We start from the raw sequence: 21260 nt of genomic DNA, 5'->3' as shown, positions 1-21260 counted from the left end.
GCGCGCGGAAGGAGACTTAGAGTGCAACAGCAGTGGCTCATACTGTGGTTCCATTTAAATAATGACGATTTAATATAGTCCAGATAAATAAATAAATAGAAAGACTTCTTGTACAGTAGCGCATTTGACTACTAGACTAATGGGGCTACAAAAAAACCTAAACATGCCATCTATACGTATAATGTAAATATGGTTAAGCGAAAGTAATATAACAAAATTACTAAAGACAAGCCACACTGACATGTAATATCGTGAGTGGTCGTCTCCCAAACTTTTCATGATGGTACGATTTTATATCGATCTCATACACAACACACGCCGTAATGTTGCTTCGCAAAGGTTGATTGATTAACATGCCAACTGCTATCAAAAGGACTAATGGCGTACAGTGAACCAAACAGTGTCTGCCTTATTGTAGTTGGATTACGAGCCGCGAGCGACGTCCACCCGCATTGTAGGCCGACGTGACTCCGCCAAACGTGTCCGCACTACTTGAGACCAACAGTCACTATACAATCATCTATAAACAATACCGATATTTCGTGTGAAAATTCACTCTTATATTCTCATTAGGCCCAAAAGAAGGATGTCAGATTCTCTAGACATTACCCGCTAAGCGCCACTAACGATACCCTCGGGTACAATAACACAGAGTATCTACGTCGTTATTGTGTACAAACGACCATTTCTCCGAGTTTCAAGTTTCGGCCGCTGAAAGTCCGGTCGATATCAATTAGGCAACTATTTTAGAACCAAAACTGCGTTAAGGGATATCGTTCCCCAATCGTTCCGATAAAAGTTTTTCGGTTAGTCTAGCGATAAACGGCTTTATTGATAGAAAGCCTCGATAAATCCCTTAGCATCATGAAACTCGTAAACACGTTTATTCCAGCGTTTTTGTTCTTATCTTCTTTCATGTCGATAAATCAAAATATATATGTCGACATCGTAGTCCTTTTCTAATTATATGTAATTTACTAATGGGTACCAAGCTACACCTTATTATGCTGTTAGGATATTTATGCAACAATGGCCTCACGCTATGATTAATTATTAGAGCTTTACTCGTACACACGTTTCTGTGTACATAATATTGGCTTGGATGCTACATAATATTGCACATGAACACATTGGAGTATGAACATTGATGGATTTTGGCTTAGCTAATATTGAAACGATGTGCGCTAATGAATGGAATTCTAATAAGGCCTAATTTGGTTGTTGTCATTTTAACTAATTACAAACAGATTCCTATTGTATTTTCTGTTTTCGGGGAATTTAACGTGAGTATGGTCAAGATAATCCTCTTAATAAGACTCAATCTCGAATCTCATTGTTTACACAAATTTTAACCTTATTAAAAGCTAGATTTAGGCAACTTAGCTAAAAGTTGAATGCGAGGTATAAGTAATCAATCGGTTAATATTCAAAGAGTAAACTTACCCGGTCAACGTTTTCAAAAGCAGCAGTCCCACGGCCGTCGACGTACTCTTGGAATTGCGAGATCACACAGATCATGGCATAAATCTGCAACAAAGAAAATAAGTTGAAAAATTATACAGACACTAGCGGACCCGACAGACGTTGTCCTGTCTACACGTCTTTAATTTGAAAATTTGTCGGATCCAATGTAAAACATTCCAAAATCAACAACTACTAATAAATTAAAAATTAATTAAAAAAACATTGTCCAGCGGACAAAATTGTGAATCTAAACCATTCTCAGATCCCCTTGAACACACACAAAAAATTTCATCAAAATCGGTCCAGTCACACTTACAGAAGAATTATTTATATAAAGATAAAGATAATATTGCAAAAAACAAGTGAACCTCAAGTTGGTACATTTGATACCCCGGGCTAGCTTGATGCATCCACCCTAAGGTTTAGTGCTGACTAGACTTTTTTAGAGTTTGTCTGGACAACTTTACTAAAAGTAATTACACAAATCTCTTGTTTGACCTAAATTATGAACATCATATTTTTTATTCGGAGAACCGAATGGCGAACCGAGCTAAACGTTTACATAGTTCTTTATTTACTGTTTCTTTATTTATTATCTCAAACAGCTACCTATTTGTATTGATTCTAATAGATATAGAGCACGTAGCGTTGATTATAAAAAAAAACTATTGTAGCTCTTAGAACGGTATCTAACAATTTGCAAACAAAACATCACAGAAACGACAAGCAAACAAACACGTGTCTGATTGTAACATTTGTAACTCGCACAAAAATTAATTCTATGTAACCAACTTTCGCCAAGATGAATCGCTAAGGGAGGAAAAGATAAATGAATGTTCCTTCGTCATCGTCCAAAGGAGGCGAAAAGATTTCGAAGAACAGATACCTAGTTATAATTAAAAGAGAACTCCTCAATCTAGATTGATTAATAACCAGTATTATATTTACCTAACCCGAAAATAACGAAACATAAAAACAACTTATAGTTATGAATTGATAGTCTAATTTTGTACGCCTTTATTACTATCAAATTGGTGCATTTCTAACTCGCATGGCATTCTCGTCTGAGTATAAAATAGTAATAAGGAGTGGGAACTCTGACAATTGGTCCATTTTTTGATAGATTTACTGGAATTTTGGATAACTAACGTAACAGAAAAAGAAGCCGTTCAATCTGCAAATTGAATGCAGGATCTACGGTGTAATATTAACAAGAACGTCGTATATCTCTTAAGGACATATCTATATTAACGGCACCGCTCCTACCTAGCAATAAACTTGTCATTTAAAGAACATTGAGATAACAAGACTGTAAGCACGCGGTCCGCGAGCTTGCAGCGCGCTTACAGCATTTTCGTATTGTTTCCAAAGCAGAAAACGCCGTGTAGCATCCGTGCTGTGTCAGATGACCCTTAGTGTGTAATTTGTAGAAAGCATTACTCGTTAAACACAGTATGCGCCGTGTTCCTTATTTATTTAGTTTTAAATGATTGGATACCTTGTTCTTGTATGCATTATTTTATAACGGTGCAAATATACTTACTGCTTTTGTCTCTTTCTTTTTTATCTAATAAAATTAAACTCAGTTACCTATTACTTAGTTGGCAAATAAACCTTTATTTTATTATTTTAACAATGCATAGAAATGCAGATTTCATTTTCTTATATTTGGTTTTACATTTCAATATTCCACAACATATAATTACAGTGTTGTTCTCTTGTTGATATTATACTTAAATTTAATTAATATAATTAGTTCCTATGTTCGTCCATTTATTATGAGTACCGACGTTTGTTTTCCCGAAAGTAATTATATTTTGCATCGTATTTGTTTGTTCTACATTTTACACCAGGAAGTGGACATTTTAAATTGGCTTGCCACCCCAAGACGGAATGTCACTAGCACGTCATAGCTGAAATACGGTCGAATTTTTATGTTTTTCCTTATCAAAACCAATGTGACAATATTGCTTGGGCTGTCGTTATGATAATAGCGTGCCGTTATTTATTTTTGATAGCTACTTTTATGTATTGTAATTCTGTAATTTCTCAGCACAATTTGTTACTTTGTTCCTGAATATTTCGTATATTATAACTGAATTTGTTATCGTATTCATAGATCTGCATAATTCATCATAATGTATCAAATTAGGTTAGATTTGGGTGTTCATGTTCATATTTATTAAACTGCATAGTCTTATAGGACAGTTGTGGTGCACCGAGGGCTTAAGACGCTAGTTTGTCAGGCATGAGAATGCAGTTTCGAAAATTCGCAAGTACCAATGTGTATTTTGGAGTTATATGTACTTTCTGTAGGATAATTAGACACCATAGATGATCGATGTTAATTAAAAGTTTGAAATCGCTTACCATCAGGTGATTCGTCCGATAGTTTACCGGTTTGTACCATAAAAGAATCGTCGTAAAATAAATAGAAACAAAGAATCTATTTTAGATCTGACACAGTATAATTAAAAACAATATTCCTTCAAGCTAAACGCTGTGTGATCAGAGTTTAGAATAATATTGAAACTTAGATCAAATTTAATCTAAGCTACCCACTTGTGTTCTATTTCAAATAAATAAGTATCAGACGTATTACTGATATAAAAAAAAAATCTTAAAGTTTTTTTAGTTTTCTTATTACAACCACCTACGTCTCGGAATTGACGAGCTGGACAGTAGTACTGGGATATTCAATTAATATAAAATTCTCCGTTTCTCAGTCTGAAATGGTGATTGGTGTAATGTATCACTCTTACTGACACACTCAGAGACATTTAATGATTACTTAAACCTTCCTTAGTAATAATTTTGTTCCGAATACTATTGCTAAGGACTGAGTTAAGTAGTCTTTATATGACTCTGAGTACGGTGGTTATACTTTACTGTTACTTTAATTTTAATATAATATCTTGAGCCTTGTTAAACATAATATAAGCCAATTATTTATCGCACAAGTCAACCCTATCGTTTTCGTAACTGGTATCCGTATCACACGACAGGAAGGCCTAAATATTTAATTTGATTAACGGCACATTTGGCGCAGTGACAATCGACTATACTACGTTCTGCGGTTTCGCTTACCACAAGTAACATGTGTTGGTAAACTCGAGCCCATTGTTTCGTGTCTCTCTATAATTTATGTTTTATGAAAATGGTATAATATTAAATCTGACTAAGAAGAATTATTTCTATTTTGGTAATTAAAACTAGAAGGCCTTTTAAGTGGTAAAAAGACCAGGTCTATTTTTGAACATTAAGCATAGACTATCTCTTTTTACATACTACCTACATAATAACCATTACTAAGTTAATAGATACGAGTACAATGCTACAGCCAAAGTAACTTTTTCTAGGCCCTTCTAAACAAAGGGCAGTAAATTAATAGCTAACATCTTAGAGATAGGGACTTACCTATACTTACGTACCTGAAGCTTTTAGTGTGGCGATACATTACGGAGGGGAGTGTGTGGATAAGGATATTTATGTGTAATTCATGGCGCCTGAAATGTTTCCAAAAGGCACTAGATATCATAATGTAATAAAATATTTTTGTAGGTAGTCGCTACGTTGGTCAATTTTTTCTTAGAAGTATAAGTGTCTTGGTGTCTCGAATTTTTCGAGGGATTTCTACGCTTGAATCAAATTAAGACATAAGTAAAACGCTTTATTATATTTTTTTCAGGGAAAGCAAATTACAATATTTTCTAATATTGTAATTTAATTATAATAGTAGTCGAAGCCATGAGGCCTTACACCAATACCAAATACGTGAGAAAGTTCATATACATACATATAAATGTATGTATAAAACGGGGAGACACAATTTAGATTCGTTATAAAAATTGTTCAATTCTAACGTCGCACACTGGGGTTTGCTATAAGGAAGCAATGCCCAAAATCACATTTTCAAAATGTGGGTAATAGGATAAAAACTTGACGTATTATTATTGTTTGATAAATTTCACATCAGTTAAGGACGATATTAATCAACACAAAGGTGATCTGTTTGCTTATATACTGCTGTAAAGTTCATTGTTTTTGCATTGTTGCTGCGTTTAAAAATGTTGAATACAGAATTTAAGTGATTGTTGCTACTGCCCTATTAAAGTTAACACAAAACTATAAAATGGCAAGTGGAGATCAAGGTCAGTACTAATAAAAATATGATTAAGATTGGACAAATTCGTTGTGTAACCTACCGTAATAATTTTTTACTTTTTACGAATAATTGTAGAAGCTAATTGGACGATATCTAAATTTCGCGCAATGTTCTTTTGAAACGAATTATTGTTTTAGGCACCCTAAACCTTCTTTATTAAGAAACTAAAAACAATACCAAAAGAACATTGCGCGAAATTTAGATATCGTCCAATTAGCTTCTACAATTATTCGTAAAAAGTAAAAAATTATTACGGTAGGTTACACAACGAATTTGTCCAATCTTAATCATATTTTTATTAGTACTGACCTTGATCTCCACTTGCCATTTTATAGTTTTGTGTTAACTTTAATAGGGCAGTAGCAACAATCACTTAAATTCTGTATTCAACATTTTTAAACGCAGCAACAATGCAAAAACAATGAACTTTACAGCAGTATATAAGCAAACAGATCACCTTTGTGTTGATAATATCGTCCTTAACTGATGTGAAATTTATCAAACAATAATAATACGTCAAGTTTTTACCTATTACCCACATTTTTAAAATGTGATTTTGGGCATTGCTTCCTTATAGCAAACCCCAGTGTGCGTCGCCATTTGAAAACAGCTAAAACATGTTTTCCTTTGTTTTCTATAAGAAAGTTTTATTGTCACAGACTTTACTACGCAACTTGATCAAATCGAATTGGGTACGTAGTCGTACCTATAAAATGTACCCAGTACACTGGTTCTGTTCGTCTCAATGTGCTAATCAAAAAGTTACCGAATGACTTTTATTTAAGGTGTCATTTCAATTAACAGCTCATATTTAAAATGGGGTAATTTTTTTAAAATAGATTTTTCTTGAATTCCATAAGGTCTCTTGTGTCGTATAAAGATTTAGTACCTGGTAGATTGAGCTTCGCTCCGTAGCGATTTTTGAAAAATAGATGGCGTTAGTCGTCGGTTATGAAGAAATTATTAACTTATTGCCTGTATCTTAGGAACCGAGCTTTTCTTGGACCTGGAACCTAAATAAATCGAGTTTTTGACCCGTAACACCTCTAATCTGTAACTTTCAAGAAAATCGTTGGAGCCGTTTCCGAGATCTTGATTCTATATATTATATATACAAGAATTTTTCGTTAAAAAGTATTAGATTAGATAGATTAGATGAGGCTTTTTGTTCCCTAGCACATCATCCACTCAAAAACACATGGTTCCTAGAAAAGGGGAGCCCTTTTATGAATAATATTTTTGTATATAACATACACATCTCCATACTAATTTTTAGATGTTACGCGACGAGCTACTACGTTATTCATCAAAGATAATGTTTTATATTCTACTTTACATCAAATATTCTTGTCGTATTCTTGTAATGTATATATTTAAGAAATTTATATGAATTTCATTTATCCATAACAAAGTACGTAAAACCTTTGATAAAAAATTGTTATTGAATGAACGTGAAATAAATTTATTTGGATTGTTATAAATACATATGTATGTATTTACTGAATACTGCTACCATATTCGCATTGAAATATGTAAGTAGGTTTAATCCCGGGATCTAAGCATTTGGGCAAAAGGCCCGCGTGGTTATTAATATTTGTGAGACATTTTTAATTCATTATGCGGTTGGCTGAGCAGTGTCCACATATTTCACGTATTCCAATACAATTCAGAAGTTGCCTAAATAATACCAACGTGATATGAACGATCAATTCTCCAATAAGCCGAGTAATACTTGTACGTGATGAGAGTGTCCGTCCACTAGTTTTACTAACAATCCCCGAACGTTCGGTTGTCAAATAAATGACACTTATCCATAATTAAGTTTGTGTGGTTGGATGGAAAACACGTACGTATAATAATCCCCTGTATAATACGAACCTTATTATGGCTCAACTAACAATGGTAATAAAATCTTTTATTTCTCCTACGTCGGGAATTGAAACAGAGATTGGATCCTAAAATTTTTTTTAGCAATGGAATTTCCGTTTGATATTTATTCAAGCGCTTGTGATCGTGAAAGGTTGATCCTGTTGGTTTTATACATCGGGCTTTTTTGTTTACGTTTTAGTTGATTTTAAATTAAAATTGTAACGTTTCTCGTGTATTCATATGGGAAGTAAATATGCAATATATTTCCTATTTACTTGTAATACCAGAACATAAACATGAGGATTAAAATAAAATTAGTACAAAGATAAGTTTCCTATAAGGTCCGTATTTGCTCTAGGATTTTCATTATACTTACGACTATTATTGAAGTTTCTCCCACACTTTTGTGTAGTCACAATAGCCATTGCAAAGTAAGTCGACCTCTCCTAACTTGAGCAAAGCCAATACGGCCGCCAGTATACCGAAACTCAAAGTTGGAAGATCGGGGTCTTTTATGTCTTGAATTACACAAGTCTGACTGGGGTAAGCACCTGAATGATGCTTGACTTACTCGTAGAAGTAAAGAGTACCGAATACTCATATTCCATATGAAACGTCATGTTATTATAAAATAAAACTAGATTGGTAGTGTACGAGCGACGGTACATAAGTAAGCCCACGTAATCATGGTTTATTACGCACCAGGGAGTTTCGGGGACAGCAGAGAGGTAGTCTGGATATTATGAGGAATTATGTGAGGTGTGTTATCTCATTACTACGTGCTTATCTTGTTAGACGGACGTTGATGGGACTCCAGGAGTCTAGTTTATAGGTACTATGACCTCGTTAGTGTTGTACTTCAAAAAGAAAAGTGGAGAGTTCACTCTTTTCGTGACTCTATCATCAGGTGGCCAAGCTACGCACGGTAATTATCATTATGATATCAGTCTAACGTCTATCATAATTCACCGTAAACGCACGCAAGGACATTTTCCCTACACATTGTGATATTAGGAAATATATGGGAGACATAAAATTGAAGAAAACAAGGAAAAGGTGAATAAAACCACGCAATACATTTATGAGAGAATCGATTTCGTAATATTCCCCGTTGGGATAGTAATGTGTATCAATATAATATATTTTGAGGCAAGCGGTTGTCATCCGAAAGGGGAGATTGTCCACGAAAGCATCTACGTGAAAGCTATCAATGTATGTCATCTACGAATGTATCTTCTATCAATAAACCCAATGTATCTAAAGTGTTCGTAATCGTTCTGTTTTAACGTTGTTATTTATTAAAAGATTTCGTTTTGTCACGACAAAAAATCCCTCCCTTGTATTATCCTATTATTTTCTTATTAATGTGGCTTCACTTTTGCTAGTTCTTAGACAAATTACTTACCTAATTAAGTCATTATTTCATTAAATCCTTTGTCATAAACTTTTCCCTTAATTGTAACTAATTAGTGACTTTTTATAATAGCTATAAGTAAATCAACATTAGAAAATATATACCTACTTCAATATTTATCGCTATTCAGTAATGTAAGTGTTAGGTAATTAAATTTCTAAGAACAATTATTATGCCGAAAACGGAAATTCTGCTTCAGTTCACACTTTATCGAGAATAATTAGTATTATATTTTGTTTAGTTCAGACTCTGTGATAGACACCCACTAGCAATTAAAATTGAGATTTGATTTTAATTTGTTGTTTGAAGTTTCAAGATGTTTGAAATGATAATTAATCCATTATTTGACCTAGGCCAACGTTGTTTGACCTAAGTGTGAATTCACGTAGCTGTGACTTCACACTCACGTTCTTCCAATATTACTACATTTTCAAAAACTAGTTATTAAAAGATTTTTTTAATTATATCCTGCTTCTTTTTTTTTCTCAAATTAATACCAACAGATTGTACGAATACGAATTGATACGAATTTAATTTGCTTTTGTTTTCCTACCCTAGTTTCAGTTTTTTTTTATCAGTAGTAGAATTTTGGATACAGAAACATTGTATTAATATACAAAATTGAAATAAAATTGGATTGAAATTCTTCTAAATGAAAAGTGAAGGCTTCTACGAACTCGTTTAGTGAGATATACACGACTACATCGTAACTGGGCCAGATCCAATCAGGAGAAGGAAAAAAAATCAAAGGTTGTGAGCTTAACAATCAGTGCTTCAGGAAATTCTATGTAAAGTGAAGCTCCTTTTGAGTTACGTTAAGTATATTAGGTATAATGAAATGATATTTTGCTTTTTGGTCGGTACTCTGCGGAAAATTATGGGTAAGTTGTTCCACGTGTTTTATTGGTTCAACAAAATCTTATATTAGAAGTTAATAGCTAGGATTTTTATGGCTAGTATAGAAATGTTTCCACCTATTAGAGGAATAACGAAATAACGAATTAAGGGTACTTAATGGATACGAAAACCCAGGTTGAGTGAACGAAGACCTGAATGCTGCGGAGATCGCATCTACAGTGCATGCCAAAGCTGGCATTCCACTAAGCCACCAACACCATAACATTTTTCTTGTGTCTACACACAATAATGCGTCATATTATTCAGCTCAGCACTACAACCGTCATGTCTCTATAATTTATTGAATGACCACTGCAAGTGAACCGAAAATCAATGAACCAATCCGAATCCTAAACAGCCCTTACGAATAAAACAGACTGAATACCCAGAGTTAAACAGATTAGGCGAAACCGAAATCAATTCGATTCGGTAGTCAAACAGAATCGGATTTTAGATATTCCTAGTTCCTAACTTGTGCACTTTCGTTTCTACTTAGATGAAGTCGAATAAGGCAAAGCTACAGTTATTTATTGTATACTTGCTATGAGAGAAGCCATGGTAAGTAAGACATATTACTGAACAGAGACGAATGTCCCATTGGTGTCGTTTGGGGGATTATTCTTTCCTTTTATCAACACTGGATATTGCTCGGAAAAAAAAGGATTTATGGTAAAAATACTGAATGCTTTTGAAATACGTGGCTTTGAAATCAAAGTGCCAAATTGCACTTCGTGTGATATAGGTATTATTTGAGTATATTTCTGACAATACACGAATTAATTTAAATGTTATTTTTCGTCTATGAGTGCAAGTTCGCAGATAACAATGAATTTTTGAATTGCCTTTTTATCAATCAATTGCAGGCTTCGTCAACCGCTAGTACTTTGTCTGACCTAGGACTTGAAATCCGGTACACGCACATGGTGCGGTCACAACCATGACATTACGAACAAGATTTTCGCAAACAATTAATAATATTACAGAATTAATACACATATTCATCGTCATTCACCAAAGGTTAACAGCAAATAGATTAAGAGAAACTTAATCAGGTGTCAGTCATCATGACAAATGTTTCAGTAATCAATGTGAACTAGTCCGTGTCTAATGTGACAGGACTAAACACATTATAATATGTTGTACATACATAATTATGTTCTATAACCGCAGGATTTAGGATATGCATGTACAAATATGCACCACGTAGGTACCTACGTGGTGCATATTAATGTTCGTGCCGAAAACTTCATATAGCTATACATATTATTATGATACATACAATATTAGTTAAGTACAAATGCAAAGAAAATGCAGAAGGTACGACAAGCAATTGAAAATTATTTGTGGTTATTCAAAATTACTATTTTTAAGAAGGCGCATTCGACCAATGACTTCCCCTGCCTTGGGTGAGGCGGGACAAAGTATCAGAGTATTACAGACAAAAAACTACCCCGTTCCTACTTTTGCTTTGAGTCGGAGCCCCGCTATATCGTCTGTAGCTACGGTTGGACGATGACTATAAAATATTTCATGGTTGTAATTGGAGAATTATAACGCTTCCAAACTTTCATTACGCAGCTGTGTGACACAGTAAGTAGATATGCTTTGTATGTAATTTCTGTATATAAAACCGCATTGTGTAGCACATAAATAATACAAACATTATAATTAAATAAAGCATTAGATATCTATGACCAATAAGTCCATGATTATCTCGCGATGTTCTTTATATGCAGACTCTCAGCTTAATAAGATTGGCTTACCATATTCATAGTCACATTCAACTGTCTCAAACCCTAGACAGCTGGCAATGAACTATGTATCATGTTTATCTATCTAAGTTTATTATGCATACACTTTTCTTTGCCCTTTGTATGAAGTAAATAAAAATAATTTAGATAAAGTTTTGTCTAAAATTCAGAATGAAAAATGTTTTGGAGCTCAATTAAGACTCACAGCGTCCCTGCTACGTAGTTACCAAACAACGGGTAGGTAGCTAGGTATCGTTTTCAAAGGATTCAGAGGTTTACGTAGATTTTTTATGAAAAAGAGATTACACGGTGCGAAATACTGCAAACGTCTTTGTGAAGGTAAAGGAGTAACCAGCGGCAATAAGTTATATTTTTATAACATCGCGGGCCAGACCTTTGTACCGTTTTATACTGAGAAGGACTTACGTTTTACTTTATTTCTATTTGCCATCTAAAAGCACTACTTGGCTATAAAATAATTAAAATATTACTTTTGAAATACAAAGTTATAATTTTAAATTAATATTTTTCTAAGAGAGAGAGAATGCTTTATTTTAATTATTTTATCTAAGCTCTATTGTAATGATAACGTCTGGTTGTGCTTGTGTATTTTATCTTTATCTCCCTTTGATATTAAAAAGAACATTTCAATAAATGTATTAAATATGTACATAAACAATTACATACAAATGCTACATCCATTAGTGCGGAATATTATTTATTTCATTTTCAAACCTAATGTACCTAATGTTTCCTATAACATTGTGTATGCGTTGCATTTGAAAACTCTGCAGCAACCTTTGTTTCGGATGTAAATAATATTTATATAGTTCAATATACAATTACTACCTCGTTAATCATTCTTATAATTAATTTTCCAAGACCAATGAGAGGATTGGTGATCATTATTTATTACATATACACCTCAGACCTCTATCACGCTTCAGTAGGCATGTAAAGCCGGTTTCAGTTCTCGGGATTACATAATATATGACAAATGTTACAAGTACTTACGACCCTAAATCAAAGAAAGGGTCTAACCAACCACATAGTCCTAGTGGATTTTGACGAGCAGATGATACTGAACTTCTTATAGACAACAATAAAATGAACCTTATTTACTTAGCAGAAGATTAAAAGATAAATCTGAACGATTAAGACTTTTAATGAAACGGGAACACTATAAATAAGTGCGTTTATAATAATTCATAGCGACAGCAGTGCCTTCATCAGATTAAACATCGTCCATGTTTACATAAAATGAAGTTGTTTAAGTTTTAATCTAGGAAAGTGTTGGAGTAAACCGGTTTGAAAATGAGAGATCGGAATCTTTCTTAAAAGGACTTTAGTAAAGATATTTCTCAGATAAATAACGGGTAGCGCTCGTTTTTAAGTACGTAAAAGGAGAACTGCAGTCTAGAAAAAGATATAGGGAAGTTTATTTGATGGAGTATATTAACTACTAGCTTCTGCCTGCGACTTGGAATTAGCATTCTCATTCCCGTAGGATATAAAGTAGCCTACGTGTTACTCCAGACCACAATAAACCTCTGTTCCAAATTTCATCTCGATCCTTTCAGCCGTTTTTGAAGTGATTGAGTAACAAACATTCACACAAACACAAAATCTTCAAACTTTTGCTTTTATAATATTAGTAAGATCTAATTAATTATATCACAGTTCAATTTTACTGCTACTGTTATGTAGTTATACGAGTACTATACATACTGAAGTTGAACTCGCCTTGCCCGGTCGAAAGGTAAAAAGTGCAACTGCCGGATTAAAAGATGTAACTATTTATTACGTTTCAATGAGTATATCTATGTAATACTACTCTCTTATTACCTCGATCACTCAGGTAAGTACCATTTCTAGGATACACCCAATTTTCTTACAGTAATGTTATTAGGATCGCGTTTATTACCATATATCCGAATTTACTTCAGTCTTGGTTTTAATTGAGAACTTGGTTCGGGAATCCAAGGACATGGGCTCAGCAGACGTACTTACGAACAATAGACTTTACAATTATTCTATGTCATTCACTACCCGCTTCACTACATAAATAAATTTCATGATTGATTAACTTTTTTTTTTCTTTTCCTACAAACCCAAAGTTGTTTTGCGAACTATTTTTATCGGAAAAGCAAGGAGAAATGCGGCTATTAATCTTAATTATGGACCTTAAATAATTTGTTTTTAAGGTTTTTTTTTCGATAAAGCCATTGACTTGTAGGCTAGTTGTCCGTAGGCCACTGATTCTTGTTTACCGATCAACAAAAGTTTGCGTTACGTTAGGGTTGATCGATTAATCATTCGGACAGGTCGCTGTTAAATTGGAAAGTTACATATTTGACGTAATATCATATTTTATTGGGGCTGAACAAGCCTCGAAGGCGCCTTTCGCGAGCTCATAAGAAGATGCAAAAGAATTATTGGTCCAGAAATGAACGTACATGTACAATCATCTAGTATGTTCGGAATCTAAAAGTTCTCATTAAAATCTTCGACACTAAAATAATTTCACTAACAGTACGATAATAACAAAATTTCATCATAATCCACTTAGTAGTTCTTGTTTGAATTACTACAACCTATTTAGTTTTGTTTATAAATTGTTGTAGAACAATTAAATTGGAGTTTAATGCATGTAAACAGGGAGTAGTCTCACAAGTTTTCATAGAAATATTACAAAAGCGGTTTCGTTTTACCTAGATTCATCATAAGACCTAATTAGTTTCTCCGCAACTAAATGAGTTCGGTACAACCTAAGACTTTCAGAAACTTCTCATTGTGGAACAAAAAGGTACTATAGTAGATAGAAGGATTAAAGAATGTAATGCAATAGACAATGTACACGAAGAAAGGTTTTTATCAAAGAATTTACTTACTTAGTCTTATTTTCGACCTAGGTGCATATATCCCATAAGGAACTTTTATAATATCGAAAACCTTAGATTTATTCAAATTAATTTAGAATAACCATTAAGATTTATTATTATGTTTTTCAATTTACTCACATAACATATGACGCGACGCTGCGACAGCTCATGAATATGAGTAAGCCTAAAAACATACAATTTAATTTAGTATACACGATAGTCATAATATAAGCCTTTACAATGATATAAAAATGGTACGGATTTAAAATGCATTGCAACTTAAAAATGCTTAAACTACATAGTAGGTACAATCTTTTAATAAAGAAAATTCTTCTACGGTGATCAGATTACAGCAATGACCTACTTCGTACCTATCTTAGATCAAAAGGTGAATTGCTAATTAAAATAATCAGACACGACTGACACAAACTCAATATTATTATAGAGATCCAGAAATTCGGTAGAGATACCGTATAACCCTTAATTACGATATTATATTAATACAGGCGACCAATTTTAAACAAACTCCAAGAGTTGATCCCTTCTAAATTAACCACCAACTGGATTACATCCTAAATTTATCTGGCGGTGAAAGTATTATTCTTATTAATACATGCGAAAGTGTCTTCCTTGATTTCTTTATCCCAGGGATTAAAGATTTGGACATTTTTCCATTTCTCTGTATCAGTCCTTCGCTTCTAAAGATCATTATGCAAGTAAGTTGCAATGGCTCCATTTCACTTTATCTTCGTTTCTGTGTGCTACATAGAAAACTTCAACGTTTAGTAGTGATTGTAAATTCTTATCATTTTGAAAATTGGTTTCTGTACGCCTATAATAATCTGTCTGTATTTTTTTTTTATTATCAATTGAAAATAGAATATGGGTAATTTTGTATTTTACTGATAAGTATCAAAGTATTTTGTGATATTTATAAGCAGTATGTTTGTTCGTAGATATTTATTACAGACATTTGTGAACGTAGACATTAAATAACAAGGGTGTGTAAAGTGACAGCTCAAGGTAAAGTAAACCAAGAAGTAAAGCTGATGCCGGCGTAAGTTGCCGATGGCCCTTTTTTAATAATTCCCACTGAATCTTTATTTCGCAACGTTATTAACGGCAGCCCCATTGTTGACTTTATTGACTCGTAAAAATATTTAACTGCCCTCCCTTTTTATACTATTTTTATTTCACATTAAATATTGAGTTATTGCGTATTATTTAACGTATGAAATCGTTAGGTATGTATTTATTTGGTTCAGGTGCTATTAGCAACATTTTTGCTTTTCGAAACAAAATAAACTTAGTACAATTGAAAAAATGGTTTGGTAGCACGTACAGATGCATTGCTAAACGGAAAACGCACAAAAGATTTTCTCATTTCTCATGGAACGGTAGATGGAATCATGGAATCGTAATGGTTCCATTTATTTGCATAACACCAATCTCTGTCGGACTATCGAAATTGATAATAATATTTTCATTAAATCAACGAAGTAATCATTAAATAATAAAGTTTAATTTCTGAACACAGTGTAATAAAGTGTTTCCTTCGTAAGTTTACTCTTGTAAAAATCACACGGGCATTGTTCTCTACTGCAGTAAAAAAGTTTTAAGGTCTGTTCAGAATAGCGTAGCTCGTAGGTATAGGTGGTTATGTTTATTGCTTTAGTTGACGTATCTAATTAAAATATTACGTAGGTATGCATTTTCTCAAATGCTTTCTGGCGCATGATGACGCAGTTTCAGTTTTATGATATTTTTATCACTTCTGATCCTCACAGGTACACTTGAAAAGCTGTACACTCTTATTTGATATGTTAGAACCTGAAATATTACGATATGTTGGGAAAAATCATCTCAAAAGAGTAGCCATAGGTGCAAAGTGCAATTACTTTTTAACAGAAATCCATACAGCCAATACTATTTCGGATTTAAGCGTTTGCTAAATAAATTGAGCAACGTCAAGCCTTTTATCCCGGAAGGGGTAGGCAGAGGTGCACATTACGGCACATAATGTCGCTATGCAATGTACACTCACTTTCACCATTTGTGTTATGTTTATGTCATTAGTCACATCTAATAGTGAGTGAGCTTAGGCTCACTAAGCTCACTCACTATTACAAACGACATAAATTATATAAGAACAAAGCCAACAATGAATCAAAGTCAAGTACCTGTTATATAATCAAATACAGTAAAGATTTTAAAAATGTTGCATAAATAAAAACAGTGGTTTAAGTTCACGCATGTTTCTGGCAGGCGGGCAATCAGTCACCAACACTACGACGGGACATTAATCTATCGCAAGGCAAACAAGTTCGTTAGTCAACTGTTTGCCCATTTACAATGTAACGCTACGGTCTAATTTGCAAAGTAAATTAAAGTTTTAACAAAATATCGTATTTATTTGTTAGTTAATGAATTAAAACTTGTAACTGTATACTAATCACTACATAGTTTAAAACAAAGCTTTCTCTGTCCCTATGTCCCTTTGTATGCTTAAATCTTTAAAACTACTTACGTAACAGATTTTTTTAATACCTAGATAGAGTGATACAAATGCCATGTTTGTATGTATAATACATCGCCATTGCACCCATGCGAAGCTAGGGTGGGTCGCTAGTTTACGTATATTTTGATGTTTTGTATTTGTTCACATCAACAGTCGCGTGATCGTGAGGACAATAGTGGCAATCGCACCGTGTAGGTGGCATACTTTGTGGTGGATACAAAAGAAGCTCAACTATGCGAGATAAGTAACTAAACTTATTTTAGCTGACAGTGGACGTTAAATTTTAATGTTACTATAATCAGTTAAAACAAAGTTATTTATAAAAAAAGTCCGGAGCTGCGGACTACTTAGCGGGTTACAAACAAGAGTAGGAACGGGGTGGTTTTTAGTCAGTAAGACCCCAAGACGGAAAAAGGTATTGGATGATTTTCCCCCTTCAAAGAAAAACTGAAGGAACGTACTACGGTACTATGCTCTCTTTGTGTATAAGTAGGAACGATTTTGTATACATTATCACAAACAATGGATATTATCTAAGGTTTTAATTAATTACAAAGCAACGCAATATCGTTTTGTAAATTGAACGTCACAAACAATAATTAGCGTTTACTTTATTTAGTAATTGGTTTACACAATGGAGTTTATCTTTGTATCCTTCCCATATCTCTTCGCGTTCTGTTCCTATTCGGATTCGTAATTATTATTTATCTACCTTTGTGTAGTCAGCAACAGACAACATGCAATCAAGGCCGTACTATGTCAGGTAATATGAATTTGGTTTAGCCACATAGATTTTGTAGGTAAATTCTAAGATTTGTGCATAATCTAGAAGTTTTATGGAAGAAAAATAATGTCATACTTGCATAACTTTTCTTCTGGGTAATCAATCAATCGGAGCAGTTAGGTATCATGTTCATATTGTACCAAAGGGTCTCAGGTTCGATTTCTGGGTCGGGCAAAGTATTATTGAACTTTTTTCGCTTTCTCGTAAATTTCACATTAGTAGCCCGGTGTCTGAAATTGTAGCAATAGGCTCATCCATTTTTACATGGGACTTATAACACGAATGGTAAAAAGTGGATGTACATTGTATAGCGACATCACGTGGCTCTACCTACCACCATAATTTATGTGATCTACATATAAACAGATTTTCCTCGAATTACAAGCTTTGGATATAGATTCATAATTTTAGATTATTTAAATAACCTTTTGTTAGGATAGACCACAGGGGCGTAAAACTGACATTTAATTAATTTTATTAATAAATATAGTATCATAACCTTTATGGTAGAATGCATATCAAAAGACCGGGGCTTGTAGCAGAAGAGAAGCAAAGGCTTTTCATAGATTAAATCAGCAATTTTTGCAATTTAGCGTTTTAGCGAAGCTTTGTTGAACGTCTGCCATCAGCACTATAACCTTTATCTTGGAATAACAATCTCTGAACGTGTGCTCCTACATAAGAACATACATAATATGCATTTTAATGAAATTGACCACATTTTAAATACGTAATAATAATTATGGTAGTTATTTTAGTACAGTGATAACTTTGTGGGATTCGCCGTGTTCTATGTGTTAAATAAAGTTGCGAACCTTATGATTCATTACACTATTCACTAAACAACATTCAGACTACATCCACAATTTTTAAGTCGATTCATTGTCAAATTGTATACATACCTAAAAAAAAAATAGTCTAGATATGAGGTGAGATCTATATGGCTCTAAACCTAACTAAACAAAATGAATATTCATAAAAGCAAAGTAATAATCTTATTGCGAAATATTTTTGAACAATGCCGTCTCGCAAGCGAATAAAAACCTTTTGAAAGGACCCGTATCTGTCTCATCAAGCTGGATGAAAAAATCACAGAATTTTCGTAGTCTTGTTTTCAATTCCATTCAATGTTTACAAAAGCATTTAAGTTATCCATTGATAAGATTTTCATTATATTTTTGTAAGCTTTATCAATATTAAATTAGGATCGAGTCTTTAATTATGTTTTCTTTATATCGTCACAGGCGGCGGTCGTACGGTAATACAAGCGTCTTAATTAAAAGAAGCCTAACGATTCATTCTAAAAGCGATGATTGATACCGACGAACATTATATAAAAGACAATGTATTAAAATATAGATATGAAGAAAAATCTAAGAAAGCTTCCCATCTTTGGCCAGAATTATGAATAGAGAAAGACTTCGAAGAAAATATTAATTGTAGCCATAACTCATGAGGTTTCTTATAACGAAGTACACGACTATATTTAGAACATTAATTTTATAAAAGCTTATAACACCCCTAGCTCTTTTTGCGTCGTTGGTTAAAAATAAACGATGAGTAAGTACAGAGCTGGCTTTTTATCTGCGACTATTAAAGTTAGATTATATTATTACAATGTTTGACAAAGAGTTTTAGCTAATTTGAAACACAACGTCTACAGTCAAAATTTGTAGAGTCATAACCTTCATTCCGTCCGAAAGATAGAATTCATAAGAAATTACAAATAAATTCAAAAATATTTTACAAATCTAAACAGTGGTTGCAATGATAAACGCGTCTAAACCAACATACACCCCGTAGCTTTATTATATCAGTATCGATATTTATTGAACTTATTTCGTATTCTCGTAATGTGCTACAAATTGAAATTCCGCACCGTGTGTAGGGTAAGAGGGTGTAAATACTTAGATGCTTATATTATGGCCGGGGCGCAAGATGAGCGTGTGAAACCTTTTTCTAAATAGATGAGTACTTTCTGTAAGCAAGAAATCTTGTTTTCGTTATGAAATGCTGCCATTACGTGCAAATATGTTGTTGGATTTACCATACCTATTTTATATATGGTTTCTTAGCCTTATTCAGATGCCTATATCATCTTAGACAACGTAATTACTAAATTAATTATTATATGTTATCGGCTTACTCACGTAGCTATTTGACGAGGAACTCGACTAGTTTCAAGCCATCTTAGAGGCTCATATTGACGAACAGCATTCCGCGACACACGACGCGGCGATTGTCGCGTAAGCGTAAAGCGTACTGCCTAGTTTAATGGAAACGCGTGATGTCTTCAGTATGTGTCATTAGCGTCAAAGACATTAGACAAAAAGTGTTTACTGAATTTGATTAGCTAAAGGTATCTATGCATTTATTATTTCAACATTATATAAAGAACAAATCCTAACCTCTCTTGGCCGGTTATTAGAATGAACACTGGATTTTCACAAATGTGAGTAAACTCCGCTACAAACCAAATTGGATAATTTAGTTTCAAATATTTTGACTTCGCGAACCGTGCTCGCATTATGTTGCAATCCTCGAGTGGCATGTGGTGAATGGACGTGTACAATGAATGTGACATTGTTTAGATTGCAGTTTTCGTTTGTTTTTGTTTGGGATTGCATAGAAATAGAACTAGAAATAGAACCAGAAATAGCGCACGCTGGTGCTGTGATTACAATTGTTCGAGAACATCGCAGTGAAGAGACCTTTGTTTAGATGTCCGCGATGGCGTACTCTCGTGCAGCCGATACCTTTTTCTATGGCTCTCCAACGTTTTCATTCTACATATCCATCCAATCACAAGCGTTCTAGTTTGATACGGTCTGAACTGATGTTTGAACAATGAAACATGAAATTAAAAATTGTTAGTGCAGTGACTTTCATTGTTGTTGAATATCCTTTCCCAGAAATCGTGTTGTTTAATGGCGAAAATACTGTTCACATTACAATTCATTAAATTGGAAATTCTTTAATGATCCAGTTGCATCAACGAATGATTAAATTACAGATATTTATTCACCCATGCATCTGAAAGTATTCATTATGAGACATTAAATAAAATGAACGAATCGCCTTCTGTATTAAAACTACAAGGAATTTTACGGGGATATCGTTCCTTACCTATTTTTTTATACATCAATGTACAGAATTAATACTTCTACTATTTTATTTTAAATAGGTATAAATGTTCATGGTAAGACCGACATCATGTCACATCGTCTTTTCATACGAAAAAACGTGCTCCAAATCTCATTTACCATTTTTTCTCAGAATGTGACATAGGTACCTATGTAATTTTTAGGGCAAGGACAGTATTTCCTTTCATCAATTGTAAAGACGTTGTTGAGATCAACCGTAAAATATATAATTCTCGTATATCTGTACTAATTTTAGGAAGTTTCTATGTATCGTCTATTTGAATCTACTAACGTATTACAAAAAGCAATTTAATAAGGCAAAGAAATAGGTACTCGCATTTTTAAAGAATGTTGCTTTATCTATAAGCATATG

At 33.5% G+C, this 21260-nt stretch overlaps 1 protein-coding gene across 11 annotated transcripts in view; it reads right to left on the bottom strand.

The window, feature by feature from the left end:
• LOC118264268 (uncharacterized) overlaps positions 1-21260 on the bottom strand; it is a 151601-nt gene that overhangs the window by 30364 nt on the left and 99977 nt on the right. For all 11 annotated transcript variants that reach the window (XM_035576740.2, XM_035576754.2, XM_050704154.1 and 8 more), the window contains exon 7: positions 1444-1527. In XM_035576740.2, coding sequence (XP_035432633.2) covers positions 1444-1527 — 84 coding nt within the window. The remainder of the gene's footprint in view (positions 1-1443; positions 1528-21260) is intronic.

The sequence above is a fragment of the Spodoptera frugiperda genome, chromosome 25 (assembly GCF_023101765.2).
Source record: "Spodoptera frugiperda isolate SF20-4 chromosome 25, AGI-APGP_CSIRO_Sfru_2.0, whole genome shotgun sequence".
Taxonomy (NCBI): Eukaryota; Metazoa; Arthropoda; class Insecta; order Lepidoptera; family Noctuidae; genus Spodoptera; species Spodoptera frugiperda.
This window is presented reverse-complemented; position numbering and strand designations above follow the sequence as displayed.